The sequence below is a fragment of the Cnephaeus nilssonii genome, assembly GCF_951640355.1.
Source record: "Cnephaeus nilssonii genome assembly, chromosome: 12".
NCBI classification, from domain to species: domain Eukaryota; kingdom Metazoa; phylum Chordata; class Mammalia; order Chiroptera; family Vespertilionidae; genus Cnephaeus; species Cnephaeus nilssonii.
Genome location: NC_137083.1, coordinates 24,228,289 through 24,251,893, shown reverse-complemented (window position 1 = coordinate 24,251,893; position 23,605 = coordinate 24,228,289). Strand labels below are relative to the sequence as shown.

The 23,605-nt window shown below is 39.8% G+C and overlaps 1 protein-coding gene across 2 annotated transcripts in view; it reads left to right on the top strand.

Annotated features, from left to right (window-relative positions):
• Window positions 1-15,461, top strand: part of SDHAF3 (succinate dehydrogenase complex assembly factor 3) — a 42,563-nt gene extending 27,102 nt beyond the window's left edge. For both annotated transcript variants that reach the window (XM_079786288.1, XM_079786287.1), the window contains exon 2: window positions 15,218-15,461. In XM_079786288.1, coding sequence (XP_079642414.1) covers window positions 15,218-15,421 — 204 coding nt within the window. In that variant the 3' untranslated portion in view covers window positions 15,422-15,461. The remainder of the gene's footprint in view (window positions 1-15,217) is intronic.
• Window positions 15,462-23,605: the final 8,144 nt, after the last annotated feature.

Here is a 23,605-nt window from a genome sequence, read left to right as displayed (position 1 = left end):
GTCTTTAAAACCACTGCCCATCTGGAGGGCTTGGGCCAGGACCAGAGAGTTAAAATACCATGGAGCTCTCTGACTGAGACTCAGCTCTTTTTTTTTGACTAGATGTTTCCCTGGTTGCTGCCAGCTTCTTGTTGGTGTCCAGAGTTCTGAAAAAGTTGGTTTTGACAGTTTTTGCAGGTGCATTTGTTGCTTTTGTGGAGAGTTGAACCATTGGAGTTCCCTATTTCACTGTTTTTGCTAACATCTGGTTCTAAGATTTTTAATGTTTGAGAATGATTTTATCCTGAGGACGCTGGGAAAGGAGAGATGATAACGACAAGGATATGTTACCCATTGGATGCTAATGGAAGAGTATCCAAATGGAGCTGCACTGTAGGCAGTTGAAAATATGAGCCTGCAATGAAAGACAGAGGTGTCAGGGTTTGAGGTCAGGCTTAGGATTTGGTAATGTTGAATCTCTGGAATTTAGAAGTAAATTTATAGAAAGAATAGCAAAGGGTTTGAAGAATAGTCTACAGTAATTTTGTAAAAAGAAACCTGTGAAGTTAGGGCAATATAACATTTTTTTTTCTTTTTCTAATGGGAAAATTATTTTTGAAATTTGGTGTTAAGGAACATATTCTGGTGCCAATTTCTTTGTCAGCTCTTAAAAAATACTGTGTAGCCTGTGGGACTCACACTTCACAATTCGCTGCTATTGGTTGGAATTGGAAGAAGGAATAATTACAATAGCTGTGTTTCTCTGCTTAGTTTTTATCAGAAAATCACTAATTTGTACTGAAAGAAAGACCTGGATACTTAGTGTCTTCATTATTTTCTGTTACCTTTTTTTCACTTTGCCAATTCTCTCCCCTCCCCAAACGCATGTAGCTTATTTCTAGTTTCCATTAAACTACAGCCAGTGATTTTCAATCTTTTTCATCTTATGGCACATAAACTAATTAATAAATTCTGCAGCACACCAGAAATTATATTTTTTGCCAATCTGACCAAAAAAAAGTGTATAATTTTGATTCATTCACCCTGAACAGCTATTGTTGTGTTGGCCATTGTAAATTTTTTTTGACAATCCAAGGGAAAAGAGGTCAGTGCCCCTGACTAAATAGTGATGCATGTTTTTATAAAAAAATATATTTTATTAATTTTTTACAGAGAGGAAGGGAGAGGAATCGAGAGTTAGAAACATCGATGAGGGAGAAACATTTATCAGCTGCCTCCTGCTCACCCCCTACTGGGGATGTGCCTGCAACCAAGGTACATGCCTTTGATAGGAATTGAACCTGGGACCCTTCAGTCCACAGGCCGACGCTCTATCCACTGAGCCAAACCAGTTAGGGCAGTGATGCATGTTTTAAAAATTCTTGGAGCACACCAGTGTGGCATACCAGTTGAAAATCGCTGAACTAGAGCTTTAATTTCTGCCTAATCCACTTGGACAATAATTTCTTCTTATTCTTTTTTCCCTTCCAGTCTTTACTTCTCTCTTATTTACCATTGTTTATTACAGGCCTGCAGGCATTTGTGAAAAGTCAATGAAATGAAATTTATAAAAAATTCTGATGTACCTTGCCAATTTCCAGGATGGAATACCAGAGGCTTTAATTATTGGGAACTGCCAAAAAATCCCATTAAATTAAAAAATATATAGTTTATAAATATAGACTGAATCATAACCTCTTGGGAATTTCAAAATAATTTCTCTCTAGTGACTTACAAGTTACTTGTCTTTTAAAAATCAATTGATAATTAGACTGGAAAAGAAAGGTTATGATCATGAAAGTTTTAATTGCTCCCTAAGTGTATTTTACCAAAGTTTTAACATTTTTTTTAATTGGAAAAGGAAGGCACTGTACTACTATAGGCTGTGTTATTGAAATTAGAAACACCAAAAGCATTTCCCCAGGAATATTGGTTTAGATCATGTTAACAATTTGTCTGTCTACTAATGAAGTATAGAGACTTTGAGGAAATTCTATTTAGAGTTGGATATTCAATTTTGTGAATATATATTCTTTAAAACATTCCTGTTCTATTATTGTATGAGGACATAGTATAAAACTTACTATCTATATGCACTGGAGCTTTGTATGTACATGCTTTGAAAGCTGGTCTCATCATAAGGCTAGGACAGTGGTCAGCAAACCGTGGCTCGCGAGCCACATGCAGCTCTTTGGCCCCTTGAGTGTGGCTCTTCCACAAAATACCACGTGCGGGCGCGCACATACAGTGCGATTGAAACTTCGTGGCCCATGAGCAAAAGTCGGTTTTTGGCTTGGGCGAGTCTATTTTGAAGAAATGGCGTCAGAACACTCAAGGGGCCAAAGAGCCGCATGTGGCTCGCGAGCCGCCGTTTGGTGATCACTGGTAGGACTAACCCAGTGAAATGGGGGAACCTGTTAAGAGATATGGGTGCATGAACCCTGTGGAGTGCGGCATCCCCACTTCTCTGCATTTCCTTAATGTTTTAAGATAACCTTACAAAACTGGGAAATGAGAAAGGTGAGAATGAAAGCATGTTGGTAGGGTTCCTCTTTACTCAGTAGACAGCATTAGAGATAGGTCCAGCCTACGCAGTCACTGTCTCATTCTTCTTGGAACCTGTAGTGACTAAGATTTTTAGTTGCTACAGTACTGATCTCAACTCACTTGAAACTGTAGTCTAGTCAGTCAGGCTACTTGGGAAAAGGATCCTAAGGTCCAGTTCAGCTGACTGGCCTGTATGTCACTTCATTATTACGATAATTGAGAATTGTTTGTTATGGAAATCAATTTTTACATTTTATTGAGAATTTATGGTTAAATTATATTTATGATTCCTTTAAAGATAGGTTCCTAATTCTGTTTGAGAAGTTATTTTATTTAGAAAGAATAAATAAGACTGTATATGAAGTGGCAAATTTGTTTTGCAAAAGGGAATTTATTTTTCTTAAGCTGATTTTACTGCAGTATGGTATAATATTTATAAGAAATAAGCCAGAACTTATAGTTGGGATTGAGATCTGCTATATAGGCAACTACATTATAAATGATCAGAAACTATATTTTCATAGTTTTTATTTTGAGTTGTTTTAGGGATTGGCCATCACGGATATGGGTCCAGTTTTTCTTTATTTTGATTAAAGTCTAGAATTTTTACTTATCCTTTTTGTTTCTAGTAAATCTAGGCTTATGTGTTCATGCCCATAATATTCCCAGAAACTTTACTGTGCTAAATATGATATATATAAAATGATATATATAAAAAGGTATGTACTATAGAATAATTTCCATAACAAGCAATTTTCAATCATAATAAGGAAGAGACATGCAGGCCACACATGGTTAAATTTGGTGAATACTCCACTCAGCTGAACTTGACCTTAGGATCATTTTCCAAAGGTGGTCTGAGAATTGACCAGACTACAGTTTTAAGCAAGTTGAGATCAGAATCATTGCAGCAACTAAAAATCTTAGTTTTAATTCTCAGGTTAATAATGAATTATAGGTCGATTATTTTCATCCTGAGGTCATATTGAATAAATTAAATTTCCATCCTCCCTTCTATATATATAAAAGCCTAAGCGACTGAATGACCGAATGACTGAACAACTGGTCAACCGGTTGCTATGATGAGCACTATCACCAGGGGGCAGATGCTAAACGCAGGAGCTGCCCCCTGGTGGTCAGTGCACTCCCACAGTGGGAGTGCTGCTCAGCTGACCAATGGGCGCCAGACGCCCAGCTGACGGCTGGCGAGCACAGCTGCGGTGGTACAAGCACTACCTGACGGCAGCAGGCGCAGCGGGGTTGGGATGAGCGGGAGTGGCGCAGAGCTTGGCCCAGGCTCTGGCTCCTTCCCGGCCATTTCGCACACTACCACATCCCTCGGGGGATGTCCGACTGCTGCAGGGATCTGGCCAAAACCAGCAGTCCGACATCTCCTGAGGGGTCCTGGATTGTGAGAGGGTGCAGGCCAGGCTGAGGGACCCCACTGGTGCATGAATCCGTGCCCCGGGCCTCTAGTCTGTGTCTCTCTCTCTCTCTCTCTCTCTCTATATATATATATAGATAGATAGATAGATAGATAGATGTAATATGTTCATTGGTCCTAACGGTGTCCCAGTCACGAGTGGTCAACAGGCTGTGCGCGCACAAGAGCTGGTGGGCAGGGACACAGGGGGGCCTGGCCGAGCCACCGCGGCATGGCTTGAGCAGGCCCGGAGCAGACACAGACATTTTTTCATGGTGAAGGGACTGGAGTCCGTGTTGATGAAAACACCTTGGTGGCTGCAGTGGCCAGCAGTGACAGCAGCAGCGGGGTGATGGGTGTGGCGCCTTCTCCTGATCAGCCCGGTCGCCTCCTGCAGAGGGAGGCCAGACTGTGGCTTAGGCCCGCTCAGAGGGAGCGGGCCTAAGCCATCAGTAGGACATCCCCTGAGGGCTCCCGGACTGTGAGAGGGGGCAGGCTGGGCTGAGGGGGGGACCCCCCCCCCAGTGCACGAATTTTGTGCAACCAGACCCCTAGTATATAATAAAAGCCTAATTGTCCCCTTGGGAGTTCGACCGCTCACTATGATGTGCGCTGACCACCAGGGGGTGGCGCTGGCAGCGGGCGGCAGTGGAGGTGCTGCCGGCCCCGATGGCCCCCAACAAGAGTGGAACTGCGGTGGAATGGTGGAGCAGGTAAGCGGGCAGCGCCAGGCCAAGGTGGGTGCGAGTGGGGGCCCCAGCCCCAACCAATTGCCCTGCAGATGGTGACCAGGAGCCAGGTGGGGGGCCTAGGCCCGATAGATCACCCTGCAGGCAGGATGGTGGAGCAGGTGGGGCGGCACCAGGCCATGGCGGGGTGCCAGGGAGGGCTGCGGGGCTGTGAGCCTGGGGGCCAATCCCCACAGGCCACCCTGAGGGACCCCACCTGTGCACGAATTCGTGCAGCGGGCCTCTAGTTTTAACATAATGAGTAAAGGTTTTATTGAGGAAAATAACCCTTCTCCAACCCTTTTACACCATCTGAACATGTTAATATTTTTGTTGTTTTTTAAAGTTTTTGAAATGGAAGATATAGCAAAGTTGAATAAAATTACATAAAATCTTGCAAAGACATGAATCTTTGTAGTCATTAATTTTATATTGATAATTTTTTAGAAACTGTAACTATAAATTATGATTACTACATTGAAGTAAAGCTCCATTTAACTATATTGCTTTCTTCTCCAACACACATTCAGTTGATTTTAGTAATGTTCCAGGGTTCGTGTTAGCTTTTTATCTTTACAATGGGAATTAATTTTTTGCAAATATTTACTGATGTGAAGTATATAACACACATTATATGTGTCACTAAAATACTTGTGTTTTATTTGAATCCTTTATTCAATCTTAAGCTGTCTTTCTGGGCTATTATAGAGTTATTTAATCTTAAATTTAAAATAATCATTAGAAGTTTTGTTTTATTGGCATTTATAGACGTGCTACAGAACACATTCTATGGCCTTTTCTTTTTCCATTTTTTTTATTAAGGTATTATATGTGTACATATCTTACCATTGCCCCCCACCCCACCCCACTCCCATACATGCCCTCACCCCCCAGTGTTTTGCATCCATTGGTTATGCTTATATGCACGCATACAAGTCCTTCGGTTGATCTCTTATCTCCCCCACCTCTCCCTAACCCTCCCACTGTAATTTGATAGTTCGTTTGATGCTTTACTGCCTCTGTATCTATCTTTTTGTTCATCAGTTTATAATGTTCTTTATTATCCACAAATGAGTGAGATCATGTGGTATTTTTCTTTCATTGACTGGTTTATTTCACTTAGCATAATGCTCTCCAGTTCCATCCAGGTTGCTACAAATGGTAAGAATTCCTTCTTTTTTATGGCAGCATAGTATTCCATTCTGTAGATGTACCATAGTTTTCTGATCCAGTCATCTGCTGATGGGCACCTAGGCTGTTTCCAAATCTTAGCCATTGTAAATTGTGCTGCTATGAACATAGGAGTGCATATATCCTTTCTGATTGGTGTTTCTAGTTTCTTAGGATATATTCCTAGGGGTGGGATTACTGGGTCAAATGGGAGTTCCATTTTTAGTTTTTTAAGGAAACTCCATACTGTTCTCCACAGTGGCTGCACCATTCTGCATTCCCACCAGCAGTGCACGAGGGTTCCTTTTTCTCCACATCCTCGCCAACACTTGTCGTTTGTTGATTTGTTGATGATAGCCATTCTGACAGGTGTGAGATGGTACTGCATTGTCGTTTTGATTTGCATCTCTTGGATAATTAGTGACTTTGAGCATGTTTTCATGTGTCTCTTGGCCTTCCTTCTGTCTTCTTTCGAAAAGATTCTATTTAGGTCTGTTGCCCATTTTTTTATTGGATCATTTATCTTCCTTTTATTCAGTTGTAAAAGTTGCCTGTAGATGTTGGAGATTAAACCTTTATCAGTGATAACTTTTGCAAATATGTTCCCCCATACAGTGGGCTTTCTTTTGGTTGTAAGAATTGAGATGAGACAAAGCAGTTTAAAAGTATGTGATATTGTCAGTACACCCAGTTTTTTATGTTATAATAGTTGCTCCTATTTAACTTAGTTTCAATTTTTATTTGGTGAAAAGGGCTCCAGGGCATCCTTTCCATATTATTTTTCATTAAACACTTAAAATATTTCAAATTTAGCCCTACCTGGTTTGGCTCAGTGGATAGAGCGCTGCCTCTGGACTGAAGGGTCCCAGGTTTGATTTCAATCAAGGGCACATGCCTGGGTTGCGGGCTCAATCCCCAGTGGAGGGCGTGCAGGAGGCAGCCAATCAATGATCTCTTTCATCATTGATGTTTCTATCTCTCTCTCCCTCTCTGAAATCAATAAAAATATACTTTAAAAATATTTCAAATTTATTATTAAACACCTTAGTTCCTGGATATTAGAGGGCTGAATAAAGAGCAGTGTTTAGAATAATTGTCCTCTTCTCCCTAGGTAGTTACGTTAAGCAGAACTGATCTTCTGCATGGGCTGAGCACTTACATATATGTTTGTCTGGAAATTGACAGGATGTACCCTTTGTGAAGGAAGGAGTCAGGGAAAGAGACTGTCGAACCATAATAATAGTGGTTCTCAAACTTCTGGGGATCTCAGACTCATCTGGAGGGCTTCTCAAAACACAGTTTCTGATTCTGTAGATCTGGGATCAACCTGAAAATCTGCATATTTAACAAGTCCCCAGGTGCTGCTGATGCTGGCTGTTTTCTGTTTTAGAGACTTAACACATTGCGGACGGATCATGAGAATTCTCGCTTCATATTACAGTGTTTTACAAAGTATCATACTTTAAAAAGTCATTATTAGCTTGTAAGAACATGTAATTAATAACTTCAAAATGCAAATGGGTATTGCACTTTAAAGCGTGCCTTTAAAATGTATATAAAACGTTTTTTTTGTACTCGTTCAGTAGAAACTTATCTGGCCACTGGGTAAAGCTAGCAATAAAACTACTGGTCCGCAATGTGTTAACAGAGATTAGGCTGACAGGAAACTCAGAAGGAAGACTTCACTTTAGGAAATACAGGCAGATGAGAAATCTGAGAAGCAATTAGGGAATAAGGTCTAGTTCAGGAACACCTGCACTGTCTGCCAGAAAGACAGTCATTAAACATCCTTTTTTTATTTTTTCTAAGTTTTAAGTTTACATGGTTTCAAGAGTGAAGTAATAACAAACATTTACATTAAAAAGTCATCATTCTATCACATTCTTCCTCATTCTTGCATTCGTGTTTTCCAGAGACACTTTTAATTCTTCAGTCTTAAATCACATGATCAGATGTTCAGCTGATAGATATTTCTCACACACAAAATGCCTTTTTAATAGATGCATATTATCTATAAAGCAAAATAAACCTGTAAGCATCTGGTTAATGTACAGAAAAGGGAAAGCATAACAATTTCTAATATGCAGATAAGTGAATAAATTATTTTGATATAGTATTTATAAAATATTGATTTTGACCTTACCCAATTTTCTGTCTAGTCTTGTTTTTTTAAAAAAATGTGAATCTCAAAATATAAAGGGTTTTTATAGCTGCAGTTTCAATCTTAGTCTCCCTATCTTCCTAAATAAACAAGGCATGCATCCCTTTACCGGTACTTTGTGTGTGTCTCATGTAGGCATTATAGATAAGTATAGTTGACATACAATATTATTGGTTTCAGTTGTACAACATACTGATCAGATATTTATATACTATATGATGTGATCCCACAGGAAGTCCAGTAAACACCTGTCACCATACAAAGTTATTGTGATATTGTTTGTGTTCATATGCTATACTTTTCATCCCTGTGACTTATTTATGTTATAACTGTAAGTTTGTACTTCTTAATCCCCTTCATTTTTTTGCCTATTCTCCCACCACCCAGCCCTCTGGCAACTATCAGTTTGTTCTCTGTATCTATGAGTCTGTTTAGTTTAGTTTTTTAGATCCACAGGTAAGTGACATGATACAATATTTGCCCTTCTCTGACTTATTTCACTAACACAATATCCTATAGGTCAATCCATGTTGTCCCAAGTGGCAGTTCATTCTTTTTCATGGCTGAGTGGTATTTTGTGTGTGTACACAGGGGTAGGCAAAAGTAGGTTTACAGTTGTTTGCATGTAAAATACAATAATAATAATACAAGAATAAATTGTTTCATGTTCTCACAACTGTAAAACTATTTTTGCCCAACGCCTATATATATAGATATAGATATATAGATATATAGATAGATACACTACTTTTTCTTTAGACATTCATCTATCAGTGGACACCTAGGTTGCTTCTATATCATGGCTATTGTAAATAATACTGCAGTGAACATAGGCATGAATACATCTTTTCGAATTAGTGTTTCGTTTTCTTCAAATTCCCAGAAGTCAAGTTTTTGGGTCCTTCTTTGTCCCCTGTTATAGCCTTTGTTTTATTTTGTCTGGCATAAGTATTGGCTATCCCAGCCTTTTATGTTTGTTTCCATTTTCATGAATTATCTTTTTCCATCCCTTTACCAGTACTTTGTGTCTCATGAGGCATTATAGGTGAGGGTCTTATTTTTTAATCCATTCAGCCACCCTAAGTCTTTAAATGGAACACTTATTCCAATAACATTTAAAGTAATTACTAATACATATGTACTTATTGCCATTTTAATTATTTTTATACTAGCTTTAAAAGTAGTTTGTGTACTACCTTTATTATATGTTTGCCTTTATTGGTGACTTTTTTTTCCTTATATTTTCTTATTGCTAGTTTTGGCCTTTCCTTTTTAACATTTTTTGTATGCCAATTTAGTGGTGATGAACTCCTTTGGTTTTTGCTTGTCTGGGAAATTCTTGATTTCTCCTTCAATTCTGAATGATATCCTTGAGGGTAACGTAGTTTGGTTGTAGTTTTTTTTTCTTTTCATAGTGTTGAGTATATTGTGCCACTCCCTTCTGGCCTACAAAGTTTCTGTTGAAAAATCAGCTGATAGTCTTGTGGGCTTCCTCTTGTAACTAATATTTTTTCTTTGGCTGCTTTTAAGATTCTCTATCTTTTAACATTTTAATCCTATAATACATGATCTGTATTTTGCATTGTGTACTTATCACCCAAAGTCTAGTCTCCTTCCCTCACCATATATTTGACCCCCTTAACCTTCTCCATCCTCCCTCCTCCCTTTCCCTCTGATAACCACCATACTGTTGTCTGTGTCTGAGTTTTTGTTTGTTCATTTGTTGTTTTCTGTTTTATATTCCACATGAGTTGTATCATATGGTTCTTGTCCTTTTACTTAACATGACACTATTTTTTAAGCCTTTTGTGATATCCCAATTAAACGGGAAATCTCATATATTTATTGTTGAAAGTATTACATATGTCCCCCTCCCCCTCGCCTGGAGTCACAGGTGAGTCCTGTGTCTGGCTTACTCTATTGGGCAGAGGAACCTGGGGAACTTGATTCCAGAGGGGCCCAGCTTCATGGCCACCTGAGAAAAACACTTATTGGTGACACTAGTGCTACTTTGTATTGTTTGTTTTCTGTGAATCAATGTGACGCATTGGGGATAGCAAATGGCATAGGTTACTTTTAATATTTTTTGTATGCTATAAAAATGGAAAATCTATCATCAGTGACTTGAAAATCACAAAACTGCGTCAAAGAGAGCCAATATAAGTCAAATTTATTATCATTGCCAACATAGATTCTTCTTTTCTGTAATATAAGATATTTTGTATTAATGACTTGAGCAGCTGTACTTCAAATCCCCACAGTGTCTTTGAATTTAGTTTTTGTAATTCAGGTAACTTTCAGGTTTTTATGGGGAGGAGGGTTGTTCCTTGAGGAGGCATGGCATTTTTAATCACTTCTCTAGGGAAAGCTTGATTAAATGCTCCAAACTTAAGTTTGTTGGTTCATTGTTGCTAATAAAATCTTATAATAATTGTAGAAGAAAGGTAACTTCCCTTCTAGATATAGTAGTTGTCCTTCTGTTTGGGAGTTTATATTGAAGGAGTGCAAATAATTTAATTTGCTGAAACTGAAGAATTACTGTCATTTTAGTTTTCCAGGAAATTATGGGCATAGCAGCACCATATATGCCTATCTTGTAAGGGAATTTGTAATTTTCACTTTTGCAGGAGCAGGTTTGGCTGACAACCTGGCCCCCATCCTCTTGGGCTCCTCCTTGGCTGCCCCTCTGCAGAGCTGACCTTCCTCTTGGGCATCGTGGCAGCTGGCCGGGTGCCTGAGGGCTGCGGCTTGGGGAACCTGGGCTGCCTCTTAAGTTCATTTTTAATAGGTTTTCAGATTAGATAATTCCTACTGATACAGTTTCAAGTTCCTTGAGTCTTTCAACTCCAATATGCTGTTAGGTGCATTCATTGAAGTTATTTTATATTTTTAAATTCCAGATACTGAATTTAGAATTCTAGAACTTCCATTTGGTTCTCAGTTTCTTATTTTCTGGTGAACTTTCTCTATGCGTTCATTATAACCATATTTTCTTTTACACATTGAACATATTTATAGTAGCTGCTTTAAAATCCCTGTTTTTGCTAATATTAATGCATTGCCTTTTCTCTTTACTGTTTCTTCATGTTTATAGTAATTTTGGACCCGCCCCCCCCGACACTGTGAATGATAGACATTATCACACTATGATTTTCCAAAGTGTATTGATTTTATTTTGTTTTTATCAAGGTGTTAGCTTAACAGAACTTAGATTCCAAATTCTGTATCCCCTTTGACATGAAGCAGCTGAAATATCTGTTGTTATTTTTACCTTAGCTGGGCTGTTCAAGTCTGTCCTGAGCCATGCCTTGCTAAGTGGTTAAACAGAGATTTTGGGGAGAGATAGTTTGCATAATCTGGGGTTCCCCTTCTGTAGCTCCTTTACCCCCTGATATTTCCTCTTCTCACTTTCCAAGTGCCATGGTTATCCCACACTGTCCTCTGATTCATCAGTCACCACCAACTGAGAACCCCCTCAGACAAAAAGCCATAAAAATAGGAATCTAACCCAGTGTCTCTGCCATTCTCTGAAGAGTCAACTCCTTTCTACTTTTTGTTTGACTTTGGTGGTTCTCCAGTGCCTTGGGGTTGATTGATTATATTTTGTCCAGAATTTATACCCCCAACTCTTTCTTACCAAACAAACTCTGTGCTCATTAAGAAATAATTCCTCATTGTCCCTGGTAACCTCCATTTACTTCTGTCTCTCTAAATTTGCCCATTCTTCATATTTCATATAAGTGGAATCCTATAATATTCTTTGTTGTCTGGTTTATGTCCCTTAGCATGATGTTTTCAAGGTTCGTCCATGTTATAGAATGTATCAGAACTTCGTTCCCTTTTAAGGGTGAATAATATTCCATTTTAATCTCTACCATATCTCGTATATCCACTCATTCATCTGTTGATGGACAATTGGGTTCCACGTAATTGGCTATTGTGAATAATGCTGTTACAAACATGGGTGTACAACCATATGTTTGAGTTCCTGCTTTCATTTATTTTGGGTATATACCTGTAATGAAATTGCTGGGTCAATCATATGTTAATTCTTTAACACGTTAAGTGCCAAGCCTGTTTTGTCTTCCTTTCCATTTAGCCCATGATATCCGATTGCACCAGTGACTGACCGGTCCGGATGGAAAGTATAGTGTCAGTCACCGGTGACTGACATGGCGTTTAACGTGTTAACTTTGAGGAACTGCCAAACTTGTGCTGCAGAGTGTCTATATACCACTTTGTATTCCCACCAGCAATGTATAATGGTTTCAATTCCTTCAAATTCTCCAACACTTACTATTATTATAGGCACCATAGTGGGTATGATATGGCATCTCATTGTGATTTTGATTTGCATTTCCCTAACAATGTTGAGTATCTTTTTACTTGCATATCTTCTTTGAAGAAATTTTTACTCAAATCATTTGCCCATTTTAAAATTGGGTTGTCTTTTTGTTGAGTTGTAGGAGTTCTTTATATATTGTCAGTATATATAAAGAACTCCTTGTCAGGTACATAGTTTGCAAATATTTTTTTCCCATTCTGTAGTTTGTCTTTTCACTTTCTTAATAAATAGTGTCCTCTAATATACAAAAGTTTTCAATTTTGAAGAATTCCAGTTTATCATTTGTTGCTCATTGAGTGTCATATCTAAGAATCTATTGCCTAACCCTGGGTGCTGAAGATTTGCTGGTGTTTTATGGTTTTAGCTCTTATCATCCATTTTAGTGTTGATTTTGTTTGTGGTGGGGATCCAACTTCACTCTTTGCACGTGGAGATTCAGTTTTCCTAGCACTGTCTGTTGGAGTCTGATTTTTACCTCATCAAGTTGAATTGACACCTTGACGAAAATCTGTTAGTCTATATATGTCTCTCCTATAGCCTGTACCACAGGCTTTGATTACTTACTGTAGCTTTGTGGTAAGTTTTGAAATTAGGAACTCTGCATGCTTGAACTTTGTTCTTTTTCAAAATTGTTTTAACTATTTAAAGCTTCTCACATTTCCATATGAATGTGAATATTGGTTTTTCTATTTCTACAAATGAATACCTCTTTGTAAAACCTGTTTTTTTTTGGATTCTGTTTGCTTTGGAGATTCAGCCATGTTCATACATAGATATTTAGTCCTTTACTATAATGGATTATAACAAAGTATCTGAGTAAACCTCAGTGTAATTGTCCTTTCTCCTATTGAAGTACAATTAGGTAGTTTCCAATTTTTTACTTTAACAAGCAATGCCACAATACTCTTGTGCGTGCTACTTGTTTACACCTTTGAAAGTTTCTTTGGGACAATAGTTTTCAGCCTGGGATCACTTGGCAATGTTTGGAGACATTTTTGGTTATCAAGACTGAGGGGAAGGGTGCTACTGGCATCTAGTGGATAGAGACCAGAAATGCTGTTAAGCATCCTGTAATGCAAGAATTAACTTCCCTCCCTCCCCACTATAAAGTATTATCAAAATGGTCAGGAGTGCCAAAGTTGAAAAACACTGCTCTGGGGCATATATTTAGAAGTGGGATTCATAAAGCTTAAGGTGTTTGCAGTTTTTTGTTATTATATGAAATGGATTTCTATAAAACATGAAGAAAATATTATTTCCAATATAAGTAAAGATTTAGAATATAGCCAAAGAAACCTAAGAATATATGCATCACTATGTTCATTGCATCATTATTTACACTAGTCAAGATTTGGAAGCAGGCTAGTAACTGAGTGGACAAAAAAGCTCTGGTACATTTACACAATGGAATACTATTCAGCCATAAAAAAAGAAGAAAATCTTACCTTTTGTGAGAGCATGGATGGACCTGGAGAACATTATATTAAGTGAAATAAGCCAATTAGAGAAATACAAGTACCATATGATTTTACTTATTTGTGGAATCTAATGAACAAAATAAACTCACAAAGTGGAGACTAACTCATGGGTACAGAGAACAGACTGACAGCTGTCAGAGAGGAGGGGGTGAGTGAAAAGAGGGAAGGGATTAAGGAAAAAAAACCTCATGGACACAGACAACAGTATGGTGATCGGCAGAGGGAGGAGGTAGAAAAGGGTAAAGGGGGGGATAAATGGTGATAGAAGGAGACTTGACTTGGGATGGTGTGGATGGTGTGAAATCTATAAATATAAACAACAGTTTCATGACTAGTGATTTCTCTTTTCCATGCTTGGATTTAGTATGCATTGCTGAAAAGTGGGTATTTCCTTCCATGTTTAAAGCCACTTTAGTGTTGTGTTGATGAAATGAAAACTAATTACAACCCCCCTCTGCCCCCCAAAAAGGGAATATCTAGAATTAACGTTTCTTTGGTGATACTGGTAGTTATAAGCAATTTAATTCTCTTAAACCACATAGAATAGCAACATTATCTAGAGTTAACAAATTAATTCACTTAACATCATCTTTAACTTTATGAACTGAAATACAGTAGTACTTCCAGCCTGATTGAAAGATTAATTGTTAAGTGAGAATCTGCTTCAAAGTGTCACTTGTGTATGACGATGGTAGTTGGAATATTAGGCTGAAGATGGTGATTGAGAGAAAAATTATAGCATAAAAATAATATAGAATTTTTTTCCTGACAAAATGGTTGTTAAATATTGAAGGCTTAACCCTTTGCACTCGCTTGCTTTTTTCTCGATTCCTTTATTCTAATGCTAACCGTGTCGAGTCACACTCGACATCCAAGTGCAAAAGGTTAAAGGTTTGCAAAGTATTTCTTTTTAAATTGAAGACGGGATGAACTTAATATATCTAAAAGTGGATCTCAAAATTTATTAAGACCAATGGCTACCCTTTGAAAATCTAATGAAAACCATGGCTTCAGGACAGTGCCATGCTTGTTTACATACAATTTTTCACATGATTTTTGGGTGGTTTATACTCATTTCTGAAGCCCATCCACGGACCGTTCTCACCCACCCTCAATTGCCCCCTACCCTGCAGCTTTCCAGGTTAAGAACTTCACTAAAAGCTTATTAAATCTCTTAAAATACTAAAAACAAAATACTTGTAATTATTACTGAATGGTAAAGACACAGCATTGTTTGTATGTTTTTCATCAAGGTCAGAAGACTCAGTGATGGGGAAAAACAGATAGTTGGAATTAGAATTCTTTAAGTCCTCCAATGTTAAATGAATGAATACAGACCTTATTTTAATTTTATATCTATAACCTTCATTTCTCTCTTCTTACTAGGCATATGCAGCAGTGCTATGGCAACAAGCTAACGAAAACAGCCAAAATGCAACTGAAAAGGCATGTTTTGGAGCCGCCCTACCAGAAGAGAAACTTAATGACTTTCGTGATGAACAAATAGGACAGTTGCAGGAACTGATGCAAGAAGCCACTAAACCCAATAGGCAATTTAGTATTACTGAGTCAAGGAAACCAAAATGTTAGTCTGTACAATAAAGCTAAACAAAGCATTTTAAGTTCAGAACCCCTTATTTTAACTGTCATTGGTTTTAAAAATTTATCGAGCTTTTAGGTTTTGAGAGTGCCTGGTGTTAATGAAATATGTATTTTTTATTTGGGAATGTTATGAATACTCTCTGCAACATATGGATCAGCTCAGCAGTGTACTGAGCTAATTAGCAGCACTTGCTAGATGGGATTTGATTTTTGGACTAAATAAGGAAGAACCGGTCAAAACTGGACAAACCTGTAGAACTGTCAAAAATTTTGGATATATAGATTTGTTTTTAATGCTGTTCTTGTTCAAGCACTAGCCTCATGGTTTTGCAGTCAACAACACTGAGGGTTGTTTGCATTTTCTATTTGATCTCTAATTTATTCTCTTGGTAAGAGACCTGGTAGAAGAGATACTAGAGGACCTTTGTAATGTCAATTAGATTCATACGAAAGTATCGAAATAGAAGAGGCTGATAAGTTCATCTAGTCTAACCACGTTTTTCAACCTTGCAGGATTTATTTGATCAAGAGATGCATCTTGACTCTCAAGATGAGTGAATTTGAAACACAATGGATTTAGTCCAACTAATTTTGTGTTCTGCAAATCTCGCACAGAGATACACAGAAATGCTGGGCTCAATTGGCAATTATGGGCTTAAATAAATGTATTGTTGTTATACAAATTTAAGATTAACTTGTGCTATTTTAGCAAAGAAAGAATTCAACGCTAGGTACCTGAAATAGTACACCCTTTCAAGGGTTTCAAATCATCTCAGTGTAAAAACTGATGAGAGCTAAATGTTGAATAATAGTTGCTAAGCAACTTTAAAAGAATTAACTATCTGCATAGTAATGACATATCTAGTGAATATTGTCACTCACATTAGATGACTGAAAGGAGAACCAAGCACCAGAGCTGAAGAATAGTAAAATTCTAAATTCAGAACTCCCTGGGAAGATGTGGGTGCAGTCCACGGGCTAGCAGAGCTGTCTGCTGTGCTGCCCAGGCTGGAGCTGGTCTGTATTTGCTGGGCCAGCAGAAACTGCCCTCGGGTGGTGCACTGAGACTGGCAGGCAGGCTTACAGAGGAAGTTGGGGTATTGGGGTTCCGCTCAGCAATACAGCAGTTTGCAGCCTGGGGAAACAACTTGGGGAATGCAGGCAAGCTAGGGTCGGTGGCAAGCACACAGTGAGTCAGGGCATCAGAAACGAAATTGTAGATGGTGAGACGGTGCCATGGGGTCTGGGATGCTCAGTGTCCATGTCAGGAGGGCCATGTTAAGTGATCATGAGTCTAGGCTACAAGCTTGACAGGAGACTCTACACCCTGGTGTGCTGCTGGAGGGAGTCCCCCTGGATATCCTATCACACGTGCCACTGACAGCCAAGCAGCAGGAGCAAGAAACCAGCAAGAAATCCCCCTCCTGTAAAAACCCGCAATGACAAAGCTTCATACTGGGCTCACCGCAAAAGAGAAGTATTTCAATCTCCGTTATCATACAGCTGGTAATGTGGGTGACTTGGAGAGGAGAGGCAATAACTGGTACCCAGCACCTATAGCTAACACAGAATGCTTACAATACGCCAGGCATTGGGATTTATATGGATTCTCTCATATAAACCTTAACTTCCCTATGATTTGGGATGCTATTATTTTCTCTTATGTTATAGATGAATTATCTGAATCTTAGAGAAGTTAAATAACTTCCTTGAGGTCAAGGAGCTGATGCAAGAGCTGGGATGAACCTTTTAAGTTTGCCTAGCACCTGTGCCTTAATCACTGCAGCATTGTAATTCCTTCCAAAGGAAAAGTAATTGAATTGGTGGATGCCCTGTTGGGTCAGCACCTATTGGTTCTGTACTCATCAAGTGCCCTTTAGACACTTGCTGTCCAGTGGTCTTACCCTCTCAGAGGGTCTCACAGGGTCTCAGCATGTCTCTGAGTCAATTCCTCATGGATGAGCGCCACACACTGGTCACCTGGTAGTCATGCCAACAGATGGAGCCGACCCCATTCTAGACCCCTCTGCAGGGAGACACGGAGGTGTGGCAGTGAACACTAGATGATAGCAACTCTCCCAAAAGGAGGAGACCAGCACATTTCCCAAGGTTCTGACGTCACACAAATGGCCTTCAAATCTGAAAACTGAGCATATCTTTCAAATTCAGGACCCTGTTGACTAATAACCACACCAAACATCCTCATATTTTGTTTTTAGGATTTTGGTCTTAGACCTCTACTCACTCCATTCTCTCACTGTGTGTTCCATCACCTCCCTTGACTCTGTACCACATATTTTGATGATTCCCAAATCTCTCTCCAGTGCAAATCTCTTCCTCTTGAGTTTCATATCTCTGATTCTCTCCACAGTTCAAAAGTGAATTCATTTGATTGCCCTAAATCTGATTACCCTTCAGTCTGGGCTTCTTTTTATGAATTCAGCCACCCAGCTGGCATTATCAAAGACTGAGTATTGTCCACGATGGCTTCCTTTTTCTCACCTCCTAAATTGGGTTCTTGGATACAATTCCAATGTACGTGGGTATGGGGTTCCCTGCAACACACAATTCTCAGATGCCAGCAAAGTGTTCAAAAATTCAACTCAATTCTGACACTATTTACCTATAGATAATATTACACTCCACATGTTGAGGGTTCAGTCCTACAAGACTCCCCCACCACCACATACACACTTGAGATGCCAGCCTCAAGCCCAGGCTCTTACTCATGCTACTGACCAACCAGCTATAGGTGGGAGGTCCCAATGACATGTCCTCCCCTCTTGGGGTTCAATTAGTTTGCTAGAATGGCTCACAGAACTCAGAAAAACCCATGTATCACAAAATTGCTGACTTATTTCAAAGGATATAATTCAGGAATAGCCAGATGAGAGAGGCACAGGGCAAGGTATGTGATGTGGGACGGGGTGTGGAGCTTCCATACCCTCCCTAGGCTTCCCACTCCCCCCACCTCTGTGTTCACCAACCTGAAGCTCTCTGAACCCCCATCCATAGGTGCTTCTGAAAGTCACCTCAGTCACATGGCAAAAAGACACCTTTATCATTCTAAACCCTTAGGAAATTTAAGAGTTTTGGGAGCTGTGAGTCAGGAACTATGTATTTCTTACAAATCACAATATTGTTCCTCCATGTGAGATAAATTCCTTTTCCTACTCCCTCAGCTTTATGTAATTCATCACCAAGTCCTGATCATTCAAAGTATTTAGTAGTTATCTTACATTTATTTCATTTTTTTCTACCAACACTTACTTCTTCAGTTCAAGCCACCATCTCATCTGTGTTTCTGCATTTCCTTCCTAATGGCTTTCACATACAAGAAGCAACCAATGAATACATAGTGGAACAGCAAATCAATGTTTCTCCCTCTATCTCTAAAAATTAATAAATTTTTTAAAAAGTTCACGTTTCAAGCAGCAGAAAGGAGGAAGGGTCAAGGGCTGAGTCTATATCCCTTCTATGGGGCTCGCCCAGAAGTCCTGTATCCAACTGCTCCCAGCCGTAACTGTCCACACCACATTCGCAAAGGAGGCTGGAAATACAGTCTCTCAACTGGACTCATTGCTACCCCCAGTACAAAAGGGGTTCTATTAGTGAGAAAAATGGGAGGCAATTATCTATCCCTGCCATAAACATGGATGCACCCAGCCAGACACATGGAAGTGTTCGTTTGTATTGTCATTTGAATTTTCAAGGCACAATAGGCTTAGCCAGCACAGTGTTTACTTAGCCTTAAGGGATCCAGAAGAGAGAGCATCCAGGGCAAGAGCATCACAGAGGCCTTGCATTGCAGCTGCTGGCATACCAATCACACGCACTGGGTATGTTTTGGTCACAAGAAACGAGAAGAAGCTGAAGTGAATGTGATCATGTATCAAAGTGGGGAGAGGGGTCCCGGAGCCTAAACACTTAGCTGATCACCCTGCACCCCACAGGTCACGTGCCAAGCTGCCACTCTTCACTGCAGACACAGTCCTTAAGTTACAGGTCATATGATAGTCTCAACAACCAGGCACAGGGTACTTAGGGCCCTCATTTAAACACATGGATACTTCAAAAAATCGAAGATCAAACTCTGTCTGATTGATACCATGTCAAGACAGTGACCTGCAGAGTTGAAGGTGGACATTCATTCTCTATCACCCTGTCCTCTCAGTTCACAGTGGACAGTTTTATCTTTAAAGAATCTGAGACTAGATCAGCTAAAGCTTTGGATGTAAAACACTGCTCAAATAAATTTAAACAAATGCTACTAAAATACTGTGATTGCAAGCAACCGTGTAACGTATGTGGGCTCAGAACTAGCTTTTAAGAATTTTGCCTGGAGACAAATTCTCTGTGAAATGCTTCAACAAATTTAAATGCAAAGTTAAAATTTGTTTGGAACATCAAAAATTAAAATAAATAAAGACCAAAATCTACTCAAGCATCCCTGAAGCTGGAAGAAGATTCACAGTCTAGCTGTTCATTACTTCCTTTCACCAGGACACGTGTGGAATCCCAGCTGACAGGGAGCCTGGAAATGCAGTGTTCAGGTGCTCCAGCATCTATGGTCCAGGAAGCCAAACAAGAAGGTTGGAACAGATGCTGTATGGACCAGAATAGTATTACTCTACTGCAATGGCTCTCAACCTTTCTAATGCCGCGACCCTTTAATACAGTTCCTCATATTGTGGTGACCCCCAACCATAAAATTATTTTCGTTGCTACTTCATAGCTGTAATTTTGCTACTGTTACAAATCGTAATGTAAATACCTGTATTTTCCGATGGTCTTAGGCGACCCTGCTAGCGGTTCTCAACCTGTGGGTCGCGACCCACAGGTTGAGAACCGCTGCTATAGAGCAGCGGTTCTCAACTGTAATTTTGCTACAGTTATGAATCGTAATGTAAATATCTGTGTTTTCTGATGGTCTTAGGCTCTATAGCAGCGGTTCTCAACCTGTGGGTCGCGACCCACAGGTTGAGAACCGCTAGCAGGGTCGCCTAAGACCATCGGAAAATACAGGTATTTACATTACGATTTGTAACAGTAGCAAAATTACAGCTATGAAGTAGCAACGAAAATAATTTTATGGTTGGGAGTTACCACAACATGAGGAACTGTATTAAAGGGTCGCGGCATTAAAAAGGTCGAGAACCACTGCTCTACTGTCTAACTGCATCAAGGGAGTCTGGCCATGGCACTCTAGCATCACTGCCCTACACGGTGACTTCCGAGGAATCACACACTCACTTTGGTTCTCACCTCCTATCTCCCGTAGGCGTAGGGGATATTTAGACTATTGCCTCAGCCACTAGTCTAGCTGTAACATTATATAATTCCATAATTTAGGGCAAATCTATTCCAAATTCACCAGAGCTCCAGTACCACGGAGGACGCATAAATAGGCTGTGCTTAATCGATGCCTTTAAATTAAAAATCCTCTCCATGTCAGAACTTGTGCTCTTTTGCATCTTTGTACTATTTTCAGACTTGTGAAGTATTTTTCCTGCTCTCATGCTAATGGGGGCCTGTATAAAAGTCAGTTGACTGTAATTCACATTCATAATATTCAATTTTGCAAGCTTAAAATCTCTAAGCACATTTTTAATTATCTGGGTACATCTAACTTCTGGAAAAATAATACCTTTGATAAAGAAAAGAATGCTGCATACAAAAAAGATATTTCTTAGGTGGCATTCATCAACTTTTGAAGCAAAAGTGAAACTGGGACAACAATGGGATCCAAAGGCCTGGGAGAGAACTGGCACTCCATCCCTTGCCTCGGGCACCGTCCCAAAGGAACTTGGGTGCACAAACAAAAACGAAACGAAAAAAACCAATGGTTGAATATCAATGATGTCGACAGGTAACCATTTACTACCTTTGGACTCTATCTGGTTTAGCTTTCCTCACAAATTTGTTTCTTGATGCTTTGATTAAATTAATTAGGAAGAAAAAAATCTTCTCACTGACAGGTGATCTTCACCTCACTGCAGTGGTAACAACAATAACAATACCCAAGTTGTTGAAGCCAAAAATTTTTTTTAACAAACTTAATGGACTGAAACCCAACTGCATCAAGTCATTTGGTCCAGATTACAGGGATACCTAAGAAGAGAGAAAAAACACAAATGTATTTTGGCAAATTCTTTTGGATACTTCTCAGGGGCAGTTTCCTTTCTGCCTTTGGGGTGAGATTGATTTTGGAGAACAGTCCAGTGTAGCCCATTGGGTGAGTGACTGGAGGGACAGTAGTGTGCACGTCATTCAAAACGCTGGTGCTGCACAGACTGACTTCCTGTGTAGCTGGGATGGTTCTGTTGAGGGGTGGGACCCTGACGGATATGCTCATACACTGAGATTTCTGTTCAGATTTTTGCTCGTCACAGTTCCCTACGTGCCACCTCTAATTCCCAACCCTCTCAGCTTTGAAACTCGTAAAGTGTGTTATAAGTCTTGAATGATCTAGTTCTCAAAATGACTTCTCCTTCTTTTGGCTTTTCCTCTTAGTCATCTAGGAAGGCAGTGACGGAAGAGACCAGCATATGCTTTTACCTGACAAGGTCTGAGAGCATTTACGGGCTGGGTACTGGAGAGAGGGTTGGGAGGCTCAGAAGAGTCCTTTGAAACCTTCGCAACCTCTACTTACAAAACAAATCCCTTCATTTGTTGGCCTCTGAGACATAAAAACAAAGCAGCAAACCTCCCCCAGGTCCACCCAGAGAGTGCTCACGGGCCCGTGATGATGGCTTCGTCAAGTCTGGGGCTGAGCAAATAATCCACATTTTATGAGTTTGGCTCTAAAACTATTATAACAAAACTGACCCTAATATGTAAAAGATGGCAACTTTATAACTGCAAAGTGCCTTGTCCCTGGTAAACTAGAGGAAGGACCGAAAGGGGGTAATTTCAAGATTTTGCATAACAAAAAGAGTGGGGTGAGTAGCACCAAACAAATGTGACAAAATAACTAAAGGGCGGCCTACAAACAAGGTCGCGCCTAAGGAGAAGAGGGTGCCGAGGAAGGATTCTTAGGAAGAGCGTTCCTTTGACCTGTTTCTGTTAAGGATAGTCCTGACGTTTGCCCTGGTAACAGGGAAAGACAAGAAGGAGTGAAAACTGAGCAGAGAGGTCTATCATTAGTATCATGCCAGAAAGAGGGTGACAGGACATTTTATATGTCAAACACGGAGTTAGAGAATAGGGACACTAACTCAAGAAGTGGGTCCATGTGGGAAGAGCACAGAGGAGGTCCCAGCAAAAGAAGAAACCCTTGCCTGGCCAGTGTGGCTCAGTGGTTGAGCATCGACCCATGAAACCAGGAGGTCACACTTTGATTCTGGGTCAGGGCACATGCCTGGGTTGCAGGCTCGATCCCCAGTGTGGGGTGTGCAGGAGGCAGCCGATCAGTGATTCTCTCTCATCACTGATGTTTCTATCTCTCTCTCCCTCTCCCTTCCTCTCTGAAATCAATTATATATATATGTATATATATATATATATATAAATAAAAGAAGAAAGAAACACTTGATCTCAGGGGGTGATATTTGAGCAGCTGGGAGGTATCTTAGAAGTGGGCCTGCCAATCTAGTAAGAAAACAAGCGTATAACAACAAACAAACAAAAACAGTACACTAGGTTAAATTTGAATTTCAAATAAACTAAAAAACGTGTGTAGTATTTTTTGTCAGTCTCAGTAGGCATACTAAATGAATACAATGAACATACTCAATTCAAATTTAACTGGGTATCCTGTATTTTATACCAAAGAAACTCAAGACAGCCCCCTAGGAGAGCGCTGGCCTGCAGGGGAGGAACCTAACACTATGGTATATTTGGGGCAGGGACGGAGGTGGCAGCTGAAGGGGACGAGAAGAGGAGAATTGAGTGCCCTTGGGAAGTGCCAGGTGCCCTGCAGCGGCGGAGTGCCCGCTCTCCTGTATGAATCAGCTGTCCCACCTGGCTGGGGGTGGAGAGGACAAGCAAAGCTGCAGGAGCAAGAAGTTCTGTAGCGAGCGTCTCAAACTCAGAAAATAATTGGGACTGGGCCAAAACAATGCAAGTAGAGCGATGGATTGCTCTCATCCACTTTTCTGGAAACATAAACTTTTTCTGGTCATTCATTTCTCATTTTTGATAGAGACATGAGTACCAAAAATTGTTTTTTCT